At 40.3% G+C, this 12,542-nt stretch overlaps 1 protein-coding gene across 10 annotated transcripts in view; it reads right to left on the bottom strand.

Annotated features, from left to right (window-relative positions):
- PTPRM (protein tyrosine phosphatase receptor type M) overlaps positions 1–12,542 on the bottom strand; it is a 743,228-nt gene that overhangs the window by 130,857 nt on the left and 599,829 nt on the right. For all 10 annotated transcript variants that reach the window (XM_074987422.1, XM_074987431.1, XM_074987423.1 and 7 more), the window contains one exon: positions 1,759–1,910. In XM_074987422.1, coding sequence (XP_074843523.1) covers positions 1,759–1,910 — 152 coding nt within the window. The remainder of the gene's footprint in view (positions 1–1,758; positions 1,911–12,542) is intronic.

Raw genomic sequence — 12,542 nt, 5'->3', positions numbered from 1 at the left:
GCTAATATGGATCAATTTTCTGACAAAAATTTTGATCAGATAAAGCAATTTGATCATTGTGCAGTTTTTCTTTGATGGCTAGCATATTTTTATGTTTCCAAGGGAAGACTGAATGTACATCTTTAAACAAGGAAATAAGAATTTCTGTACCTGCTTTTGACAATAGCTGTGAGAATTAATAGGGTTACCTAACAATGCTGGAAGTAGGTTAGGTAAACCTTCTTCTAAAGTTTATTTTTTCCCCTGTGCTATACTATTCATAGTTCGGTACTGTGTCTTCAATGTTACTTTCTTCTGATAGTGGTTTTCAACCAGTGATTCACATTTCAGCATAGGTACCAGTGTTTAAAGATTTGAATACTGGTAGTTAACTTTTTTTTTTTTTATAAGAGAATTAAAGAATCTAAGCTGAGTTAATTCTGTTGTTTGACACACAACTTGTGCCAAGATAATCAGTGAGTAGCAGACTGTTAATTATACAACTTCTACGGACATTCAGCCAAAGAGCTACCAAAGACTTTTAAGCAAAGGAACAGGTAACCCTTATGGCCAATGCAAGTAATGATGCATTACACCAGAGCTCCACCTCTGTTTTTCCAGTAGAGGTAAGGAATTGAAGGACAAATGTGGAGACTAGGCAGAGAAATTTCAAATGCTCTGTCAGTGAAAGTTTAAGCTCCATCTTTGTTTCCCGGTCTTTGGACTCTCCAGGTGCCAAGGGCCTGTCCCTTGCATAAGATGGAGCAACTTGAAAACTGCTTTTGTTTATGGCTGGCTGTCAGTGTTCTGTACAGCCAGGGATGACTGTGACCACACCCCCAGTATCGGTAGTCAAGAAGCAATGGCGAAGTCTCCCTTCTGCTGCGGGGCTCGCTAAACCTGTGCAGAACAACACTGGACTAATGCAGGATCTTGGCCACACATTGTTATAAGAGTGGAGGATGCGATAAACCTCACAGGAATGAGTCCTTCATTTAAAAAAAAAAACCCAGTACCAATTGTTTACAGGTCAGTTTGACTCCTGTGTCAGCCACATTCATTATGACAAATTTGAGGTTTTGGTTCTATATAGCGGTAGGGCCCTTGCATGGTTCTTACCCCAAACAAATGTCTGCACACAAGTAAAAATTTCACTATGTGAAATCTGACTCTCCAAAAATCTCATTTTCAGGATATCTCACAAACATGTAACAGTTAGAGAATTGCCTATCCAGCTCCACACTGCTTAATTCCAGACTCAACACTGTCTCTGCACAAGCAAGTGAGAAAGCATCGTCCAGCACCTGACATAATAAGACAGCTGTAATATTGATAAAGTGAGCATTGGGACAACAAAAGATACTAAGTGATGACATTTAAAATATGAATTTTACTTAAAATGGGGGGTGAGGGATGTGGGAGCAGCATGAAGGATATAAAACTTCCAGCACAATAAACAGATGGGGAAATGCAAATCCACACCTGCAGCAGACTGTCTCTCTGCTGTTCATGTGGAAGAAAAGGAAAGACAGAAAAGCTCAATTATCCTTATTATTTTTAAAGCAGCCTATTCTTGATGTCTGACAGTCCTACTCATTAGAATACATGCTGTGATGTGTTGCACAGTGGGAGATACTGGATCCCATGGATTTCCTACAAATGAATAACCTGTCCGCTGAATTGATTGGGTAATGAGAAGTATTTTAAGAACCATTTCCACCCGCCTTTCCCCTTCAAAAATAAAAGAGACTGCTGCATCCCCCAGCATTTTGAACTTACATCTTCCATTTAGATTGTGTGTGTCCATAAAAGAGAAAGCTTCATCACAGTTGGTGCCTTGCTCAGTGTAGCTTTTATCCATTGAATTCACCATCACTGTCATTTCCTGCCGGGTACTACTCAGAGTCTCTTTCCGTTTTTTAGCCAATTTTCTTAAGAAATGAACATGGGGGGAAATAAAACTTGGTAAGCACACACAGAATTGATTATTTTTAGCTGAGTTTTATAATTTGTAACTATATTATGGAATAACTTATTACAATCTCAAGACTATTTCAGTCGATTTTAATCAACCTAACCACCAAATATTAAAAATTAATAATATTAATATCCCATGCTAATCAAAGGGCAGCTTCTGCAACTCTTATATACATAGTACTTGATCCCAGGGAAGATGCCACTCTTGTAAGTGGAACTATTTGTAAAGTCCAATGATAGATAACGGAGACTTGCCTCCACAACATAAAATAAAATAAAAACAAAGCTGAAGCTCTAAAACCAGTTACTGTGGTTCTCTCACTTCACTCCTTTCTGTGTAGATAAACCCCTAGACTATGGCCACACAGCAAAGTTATTTTGAGATAACAGCTGTTATTTCAAAATAACTTTGCTAGTGTCTACACTAGGCACACACTATTTCAAAATAATTTGAAATAGTGGGTGAATTATTTTGAATTTCAGAAACTTCACTGCAGGAGGAATAATGCCTATTTCAAAATAGCTATTTTGAAACAGGTGTCGTTAAAACACGGAACAGTGCTATTTCGGAAGAAAAGCCATAATGGTGTCCAGTGGCTCTATTGGAAATAGGCACAATGTATCTGGACATGTTATTTCAGGATAGCTGGGTGCTACTTAGAAATGCATTTTTGTGTGTAGCTATGTTATTTCAAAATAAGGTATTTCAGAATTGTTAGCCCAGAATAGATTATTTTGGAATAATACTGCTGTGTATATGTAGCCTTAGTGACCAAGATCTTGAAAGTAACTGGATATGTAGGCAAAAGATATTTTGGTCTGAGATTGACATAAATGTTTAGGGTACTTTTATAATTGTACTGTATACAGTAGTGTTACTCAGACCTCAGTGATTCAGGAGCCAAATTAGTGAGTGACATTACCCTAAAGAACCACAGTAGTTTGAACGCTTTATAATGTTTTAAGCCTTTTGACAGGAGAAATATATTTTATAACATTTTTATATAAGTATTTCATCAAAATAATTATTATCAACTACAACTGCTTAATAAGACAGTAAAAGCATCTTGATTATTGATTTATTTAACTATCCTAAGTTATTAACCAGCATTTTAATATCATGTTCTGCAAAAAGCCACAGCAGAAACATTAAAGAGTCACTTGCAGCTCACAGGCCTCAACCTGAATATCACTAGAATTCAGTACGGCTAAGGCTACATTATTGTTTCTCTCTTGAGATACATTTGTATCCTGAAATAGAAACTGCACAGCCAAACACCACACTTGAAATAGCAGAGCTATTTCTAGCCTGGTGTTACATTCCCAGTAACTCTTGTCATACCAGGAAGTTCGAATTAAACACGTATTTATAGCCATAATGTTTTTAAATAAATAACAAATATGTACCATTGACTTAGATCACCACATACCCTGGGCATAAGTCTACTCTCACTTATACTGGTTGTCACAACTGAGTGAAACTTCTGAATGACATGGACTATAACGACCAGATTTTGTTACTATTAGTCACACTGATTCTAATGGCACTACTCCTGGAATAATATGCTGTTAAATGTAAGAGCAGCAGAGTCTTGATACAGATTCTGATATCCTTATACCAGGAGAGGTCCCCAAAATCCAGTGGAACTGTTTATGGAGTAAGTGGCTCTTCAGTATGGGAAAAAAGTGTCTGAAATTGCCTCTTAATAGATCATGCTAAAATGTGTGGGTTATTTGGAAAAACAAAAGCCAGAATTTATTTGTAAACAACATGAATTGCTTTAAAATTATAAAATAAATCAGCAAATCAAGGGCTGGATTTTGCCACCTTTTCACTGGCTGTGTCTACACTATGAGATAAACTCGACTTTTAATAAATTCAATTTTTTAACCTGGTTCTTAGGAAATCAAATTTAAGTGTCCTCAGATGTTCTGGAAATTTGACCCACTGCTTCTCCATGTCAAGTTACCACATCTCCATTGCCTTAGCCAAGTTCGACTGCATGAGATATACATTGTAGGTACCTATCCCACAGTGCCTTAGCTCTTTTGCTTTCTGGGGATTTTGTACCAACAAGTTGTATTTTAAAAAGATTGCCGTGGCTGCTTGTGATTGTTTGATGTCACTATACCAGAATGCAAAGCACTGTCTCAGAATTCAGAGTACCCACTAAGTGAGTGAAAATGAAAGGGAGATCACACCATTCCCTCCAGCACAATGCTAGCGCAATCACGTATCCTTGAATGCTTCAAGTCATTGCACACATCGTTATGGCAACTTCCTGGACTTTGTGCACCTTTTCTTTGGACTACAGAGGGAGATGATGGTTGAAGATGATGATGATGATGATGATGATTTTGAAGATCAACAAGATCTCACAAGTGCTGGCTGCCCTGTATGCATTGCTGACAGTGGATCTGGCAGTTTTGGACTCATGAGACCAGCACAGAGTGGTGGAACCACATCGTTTTGGAGTCCTGGGATCACCATCAGTGGATACAGAACTTTTGCATGCGTAAGTCCACCTTTATGGAACTCTGTGTTTTGCTGGCCCCTATCCTGAAGTGCAGCAACACAAGAATGAGGCTGGCTTTAACACTTCAGAAGCAAATAGCTGTCGCTCTGTGGAAGCTTGCAATACCTGACAGTTATCGGTCAGTGGCAAATAAACTTGGGGTGGGCAGATCTAAAGTGAAGGCCGCGGTGGTGCAGGTAGCCAGGGCACTCTGTTGGCATCTGCTGAAGAACATCGTGATCCTGGGAGATGGACAGGCCATAGTAAATGGCTTTGCTGCGCTGGAGTCTCCAAACTGAGATGGGGCAATAGGTGGCATGCACATCCCCATCATGGCCCCAGACCACCTGGCCTCTGAGTATATAAACAGAAAGGAGTACTTCTCAATGGTGTTGCAGGTGTTGGTAAATCACAAAGGTCATTTCACCATCATCAACGTGAGATAGTTGGGGATGGTTTACGACACGCACATATTCAGAAATTCTGGGCTGCACAGAAAGCTCATGAATGGGACTTTTTTCCCAGGCTGGAAAATCCATATGGGTGATGTGGAGATGCCGACTGTAATATTGGGTAACACTGCTTACCCTGTGCCCCCTTGTCTCACGAAACCCTACACAAGAGCCCTGGACTGCAGCCAGGATAACTTCAATGTCAGACTCAGCAAGTGCAGAATGGTAGTGGAATGCACCTTTGGCTATTTAAAAGCAAGGTTCAGATGCCTATTGACCCATTTGGATCTTTCTGAAATGAATGTTCCCCCATTGACTAAAGTATGCTGTATTTTGAATAACGTTTGTGAGTCCAGGCAGGAGAATTTCTTGAGTGCTTGGAATTCTGAGGCTGAGGCCATGAGCAGGATTTATTTGCAGCTGCCTACAAGGTCATCCTCCAAAAACCATGCAGAGGCAGCAGCAATCAGGGAGGTTTTGAAACACAGCTTCACGAATGATCCGTCAGGCACATGACAGTGCTGTATTTCTCTGTAGTAATACCACCCCAACTTCCCAAAATGATTTGTGCTATCCACCACATATGAACCAATAAATCAGACCGTGGCTGTCACAGAAAGAATGTTTTTACTTAGTGAGAGGGAGTTAAGTTGCAGGAAGAAGAATGGATTTAAAGGGAGGGTTCTTTTCAAGAAAAGATGGGCAGCTGTGCTATCGGCCCCCTCCACCCCTGCCCGAGTCCCTCTGCTGCAAGTCCTCAGCAGACCTTGGCCTAGTGGTGGGCAGCTGTGTTATCGGCCCCCCTGCCTGGGTCCCCACAATGTTTTGTGCACCCCACCACTCATGGGTACTAAAAAATCACACCATGTTCAAAAGAATAAGTTTATTTTTGGGAAGGAGAGCATTAAGCGGCAGGGAAAGGAAGCTCTGTCAAGGGTGGTGGAATAGCCTTTCGCAGTGGCGCTTGGGGCTAGAATGGTAGGCTGTCCTTGACCTCTCTCCCTGTGTTTGGGTACCTCGATGATGGGGGTGGGGTATGTAACCTGTATTCAGGGGACTCTGGGCTGCAGCGAACAGAGCCTGCAGTGCTGTGTTGGAAGCCCTTCTGCAGCTCCAGCGTGGAGTGCAGGACCTCTGTTTGGTATCTCACTGCCATTATGAGCTTTGCCGCATCATCCCTCAGGTGTGCTGATTGTTCTCTCAGAACTCCCGCACAGTTTGCCACCACTGTGCTGGGTACCTTTTGCTGTCAGTGGTTTCTGCTTGAGCCCACTCCACGCGCCACAGGATAAGATCCCACTTGGACCCTTTGTGCTTCTTGTCCTGCCTCCCACATTGGGGATGCCTGCTGGAAAGTGAAGGTCAACATTTAGATACAATTCACACAAAGTGCTTATGCATGAAATGAATGGGTCACCGCCTGTACTATCAGTGAAACGTTCTTTTTGCAATTCTGCCTAAGGCTTCTTAAGGATAGGATTCAAACTGTGCATTGCACAAACCATAATTTATTCAGACCATTTTGTTGTGGACTTGGTAAGCTATTGTCCACTTTACAAGTGGAGGTGGGGTAGGGCTGTAGGGGGTGGAAAAAACAGGGGAAGCAGGGCGGTGTCCTGAAGCAGGGAAAGAGTTTTTTCGGCCATACCTGGAGCAATCCTCCACAAGGACCAGGGTCAGCAGAGCCCAGCATCTGTGTGGCAAACAAGGAAGAGTTTGATTCCAGGCGCAGGGATGGCTAGGCGGGGAGGGATCCTTGTAAAGTGAAAAGAAATGTGGTGATAGTGGGGGTAGTTTGCCAGCCATCTGCCAAGCCAAGGGAATAATGTTTCTTGGCAGTCTCCAGAGGAGCCGTCATCCAGGGAAAAAAGGCCATGTAAAGCAGGGCAAGCCCACCTGTGCTGGACATGACAGTTTGCGATAGCAGGGTTTGCAGAGCCCGGCAGCCATGTAGCAAGCAGGAAGGGTGGGAAAGAGTTCAATTCCAGCTGCAGTGATGTTTGGGTGGGGACAGATCTCTGTAAACTGAAAGCATATGTGGGGGAAAGGGAAATAGGAGGGAGCATTGCAAAGAAATCCAATCCAAATTCCCATGCATCTCAAGGTTGCTAAGGAAGACATCACCCTCCTAAAAATAACAGACAGCGAAAAAGAAGACATGCTCATCACGTGTGAGTACAAGCCTGGAAAATGTGCCAAAATGCTGTGTGGCTCCATGATACCAGTTGCCTGGCATGGCCAGGCGTGCTATCGTGGAAGCCGCAATAAGTCAGGCCTGCCCAAAAACCTCATGCAAAAAGTACAAGAATACCTGGATGAAGCCTTCAAGGAGATCTCCAGAAAGGATTAGTGCTCCATCCCTATAAATATTAACATGCTTTTCTGAGGCGCACAGAGCCATAGAAATCCTATACCCAACTGCAACCTGCTTCTAGCATTCAGAAAAAAATACTCACCAGAACAGCTGGGTCCTGGAGGTTCAGGAACCGGCATAGAGGGGACCGGTTCCAGGTCTCTGGCGAAGAGATCTGGGCTGTTGGGAACAGCTTCCTCGGGCCCCTGCTGGTTGCCCCCATCCTCCTCTCCATTGGCCTCTTCCTCCTGGCCCCCCCAGCTCCTCTTGGCTCGCCCCTGCCTCCAGACCAGGGCCTCCAGAAGTGTTGAAGAGTGGACGGCGTGGTCAGGTCCCCCAGAAAAAGTGTGTGCAGCTGTTCATAATAGTGGCAGGTCTTTGGAGATGACCCAGACCACTGATTGGCTTCCTGGACTTTGTGATACACCTGCCAGAGTTCTTTCACCTTCGCCTGAATATGCATAGAGTCCCATGAGTGACCTCTGGCAATCATCCTGCATGACATCTTCTCAAATAGTTCTGTATTTCTCTTGGAGACTTGAAGTCTGCTTCCTACTGATTCATCTCCCCAGACTGCTCAGAGATCCAGACCCTCCTGATGACTCCATGCTGGAGCTCTCTTGCAACCCTGAGAACCACTAGGCAGATCACTAACCTGAGTGCTCATGATTGCACAAGATGGCTACCAATGTGGTGTGATGCGATGGGTAAAAGAAATGTTAGCTTGTTAGCTTACAAGGGTGGCACCTTATATTTCTAGGGGTTTCTGGTGATGAATTCAAATTTGCTGGCTTCCTGTGACCTGCTTCCTGTGCACCTGGAGAGCAGCAGAGATGGAAGCAGCCATACTTTGCAAGTTACCACGTAGCTTTGTGGGATACATATGGGACACTTCTGGAGGTTAATATATTTGATTTTAAGACATGGCACTTCCATACTGGCCTTTATTTGAAATTTGAACTTGACACTTCACCCAGCTACTTTCGGCGATATTATATCAATTTAGTGCTCCCAAAAATCAAGCTAAGGGTATTTACAGTGAAGACAGTCACTTGGTGCAATTGAGCTAACTGCCTTAAATTCGAATTTATCTCGTAGTGTAGACATAACCTAAGTCTCTTTCAAATCAGCAAAAGTAGTCATTGAGCAAGGTACTATTCAGTCTTCATAATGGTTTAAGAATCTGGTCCTAATAATTAATTCAATGTTACAGAATATATACTCCTCACAAATATATGTTTTCATTAAAATTCAGAAACAAAGCACTTTGTCTGAACATGAGTTACAGAGCCCAACTGTTCTCCACCAAACCACAAAAAATTAGGAAACACAAAGTTAAGGATAAAATTCAAGTCTGGAACAGAACATGACAACTCTTACTTTTTACGGTCTTTCCTAAACCTTAACTCTATCAAAATACAATTGAAATAATTTAAGATACTTGTTAAAATTATAAATTTTAAGTTAAGAGTTTGCATAAAAATTATCTTTGTCTCTATCCTTCCCAACAAAAGCTTTGTATAAGCTCTACAAAGTATTCCAGGTCTCAAGAAACATTATTACACCTTTTATTTTCTAAAAGTGCACCTTGTTCCCTTCGAATTCTTCACAACTCCTCATTTTCAGGGTGGTTCTTGCCAGGGTATCTTTTGATGTGTTTAGAAAGAGGATGGCAACCTCACTTATAAGTTAAACAGTATAAAAACAGCCATGTTAGAAATATGATAATCATTAAAAATACTTGTTCCATGCATGATTATCAGACAACCCTCCAAAAATTTATTGAATATTTGGGTTGGAATTTGGATGAGAGTGTGATTTGTAAAGATAATTTACATGACCTGTAATATCTTCTTCTGAACTCTTAGTTGAGGTTCACTACTTATTGTATTATTTTCTAATTATCTTATGGGTTGATAGAAAGTAAACAAAATTCATGTTAAAATGATGTTTTTGTTTCTGAATTTCGATTTAAAAGAATTTTGGCATATCTGTAGAAATCCCCTTGTGAACAACATTGGACCATCTTATAAACACAACTGATGTATATCCCAGAATTTACTAGTACACCATCATCATCAATAACCGTGGACTCAATGCCCATTGGTGTCTGATGTCTCTCCCACTATTTCCTTCCATCTTTCCCTGTCCAGCGTGGAGTGACTTAGTTCCTGTAGACTAGCTCCGCACCAATCTACTACATCATCTACCGATTCTCTGTGGGTTTGCCTCTCTTATTTGAGCCGTTCATTATGCCAAATACCAGGGTCTTGATTTTTCGTTTGTGGTTCATTCTGCAAATATGCCCAAATAGGTGTAGACTCCATTTTATAACCTTCTGTAGCAGGTTCTCTTCGGCTGTATCTTTCTATATAATTCTTCATTGGTGACCTTCTGCATCCTTCCTATTCTCAGAATCTTTCTATAACAACTCCTTTCGAATGCCAGTATTCTTCTTTTTGAATTTCCTCCATTTAATCATCAAAGAACAACATTTTTCCTTACAAACTGTACTATATATACTCTGGGATATGTATTTGATAATGCATTAATAATTTAACATCCTAAGTTCACTTATAAAAACTAAATCTATTTTATCCCTTGTCATGTTTTCTTTTATAAAGAATGTTTACTGAACAGTATATTATGAAATTGAATCTCTCCTTGCAGCTTACAAAAGCACCCAAATTAAAAAAACAAACAAACAAACAAACAAGAATACACACACTGGACATCATTCCATGCACATACTAATAAGTAAATTAAGTTTGGTTCAAATTCCTTATGGCATGTTGACAAAAATGGGTTCTGAAAAACGGTGAGACGCTTTGATCCTAAATCTGTTTTTCTGGCCCTTTTTAAAAACAGTATTTCACAAAAAAAAGTCACTTAGATAATACATGGAAAAATTAGAGCTCCCTCAAAATTCTAATATCTATTTTTCAAGTTTCTTTATTCTCTAAAGAGTCAGAAAATATTAAGAAATATTATCCTGAGAACTAAAAATCCTGATTAACCTTCACTATGGTGACTGCTCCAGCACAATAGACTACTACCAAAAATATATATATATATATATATCTGTTTTCTTTTTTCCAAGGTTTCGGTGGAGTAGTCAGGACAGTGATTGTGTTTTCTTTTGCAAATCCCCTCTAATCCCAAACTACAAGAGTACAGACTTCTTTCCTGGTCACAGAGTACTCTTCAAATATCTAGACTGGAACTTGAATCCACAACTTAAATGGTGACAATGGGGATGTCTGAATTTAACCTCTGGCAGTTTCATTCATAAGCCATACTTCTGTGCCACTCAAGACAACTGGGAAATATATCTGCCCCAAAACACACATGCTTTCTAGTAGAGAGTTCCCTGTTTCTCTACTTCTTCACAGGTTCTGAAAAATGCAAAAAATGCAGAAGATTTTGGTCTGGAAGATTGATACTTGGTAAAATACTGCTTGAATCTAATTATTTATTTGTTTAGATAACTTCAATGATCCAGAGTGGTGAGCATTTCCATTTCCACAAAGCTCTCAACTGCTGTCAAAGTCCCAAGCTCAGCAATTATATCTAGATTTCTTGTACGGTATTAAGACTTTCTCAGGTTTTTAAAAAGTTTTCTAGAAAAGCTGTACATGAACTGTGCCATAGATATTATCAATATCTGCAAACCTACAGTCACCAGCATGGACTCTCATTACTCAACGGCATTAGAAAAAGAGATTTATCTGACAGCGTTCAATTACAAATATCTGCCATTGTAGATAGTCATTATTTTAGAGTGAAATTTGTATCCTTCCCCAACGAAGCTAAAGTTCTCACTTGTATCATTGTTTTGACAGGTAAACTCAATATCCTACAACAGCTAATTTTGCTTGAGAATGAATTCAATACATTATTATCTTCATGAACTAATGTTTTCTCAGTCCATTTAAATTATGGTTCCACATTTAGGCTATGGCAGATTGAGAGGTACTGTACCATTCCTACTATCAGAAAAACATTCTGACTCTAATGCTGGAATACAGGTCTTGTGAAAAAACACTGAAGCGGAAACAACTTTTCATATGTAACAGTTACTTTTGTACTGTGAGCAAAAAATGCTCTGGCCTCAAGCAAATAAATGTAAGCTGAACATAAAATTTTTACATTTAGATATTCTGAATTAGGTATTGCCTAATGCTTTAATCTGTATCATTTGCATAGAACCACATGAACCTGTGGATCCCTCAGCTACACAAGTTATAAGAAATACACAAGCCACTGATGGTTCATGTAACTATTTACCCTTACGCTCTCAGGTACAGAGGATAGTTGGAGACAAAGGAGACAGAATGTTTGATGAACTACTCTATAGGAAAGTAGACGTGCTTATTCTCCACAGATTTCCCTCTTAAGAGAAGCTCAGAGAATGCAATGAACAAGGGAGGCAAGCACCACAGAAGCCAATTTCCAATTCATCCAGAAGCAAACCCTCCAACAAAATTATAAACTGACCCCACAAGCATTGCTGCTATTATTACAAGATGAAATGCCAAACATCACACAAGGTAAAGGCAACCTGTTGCCATTGAGAGTAGGGGCATTTTGAACTCCTGCAACAAAATTAAAAAAAAAACTTGCAGAAATGTGGGGGTGGGGGCAAGTGACCCCCTCATTGTGTCACCTCAGAGTCACAGGAGAGTGACATTCTCCTCAGCACATAATCTGCTGCAAAATCAAGAGCATTTGATGTCAATATTTCAAAAATATTTTAAATCAAAGTGAGAAGTCACGTATCCATAACAGTATGAATGCCGACAGAAAGCTGATATGTGGGGAATGGTACATGAAAGGACGAAGTTCTTTTTTCTCTGGTTTTCTTTGTTTCCCACATAATCCTATAGTTCCTGGACATACATAGCTGTGACTGAAATTAAGAGAGGTTTACTTCCTAGGAGGAAAAGATGACGCTGATAAAGATATTTAGGTGCTGGCAGCATAGTGTAAGATACACAACTAAACTATTAGTAACAGAGAGGGAGCTGTGCTAATCTATATACTATCAAAACAAAAAAGCAGTAAAGTAGCACTTTAAAGACTAACAAAATAATTTATTAGGTGAGCTTTCATGGGACAGACCCACTTCTTCAGACCATAGCCATACCAGAAGAGACTCAATATTTAAGGCATAGTGAACCAAAAATAGTAATCAAGGTTGACAAATCAGAAAAAAATTATCAAGGTGATCAAAGCAGAGAGTAGAAGGGCGGGGGTGGGGTGGGG

This window comes from Carettochelys insculpta, chromosome 2 (assembly GCF_033958435.1).
Source record: "Carettochelys insculpta isolate YL-2023 chromosome 2, ASM3395843v1, whole genome shotgun sequence".
NCBI classification, from domain to species: domain Eukaryota; kingdom Metazoa; phylum Chordata; order Testudines; family Carettochelyidae; genus Carettochelys; species Carettochelys insculpta.
Note: the sequence above shows the minus strand (reverse complement) of the source record. Positions and strands in the feature narration are given on the sequence as shown.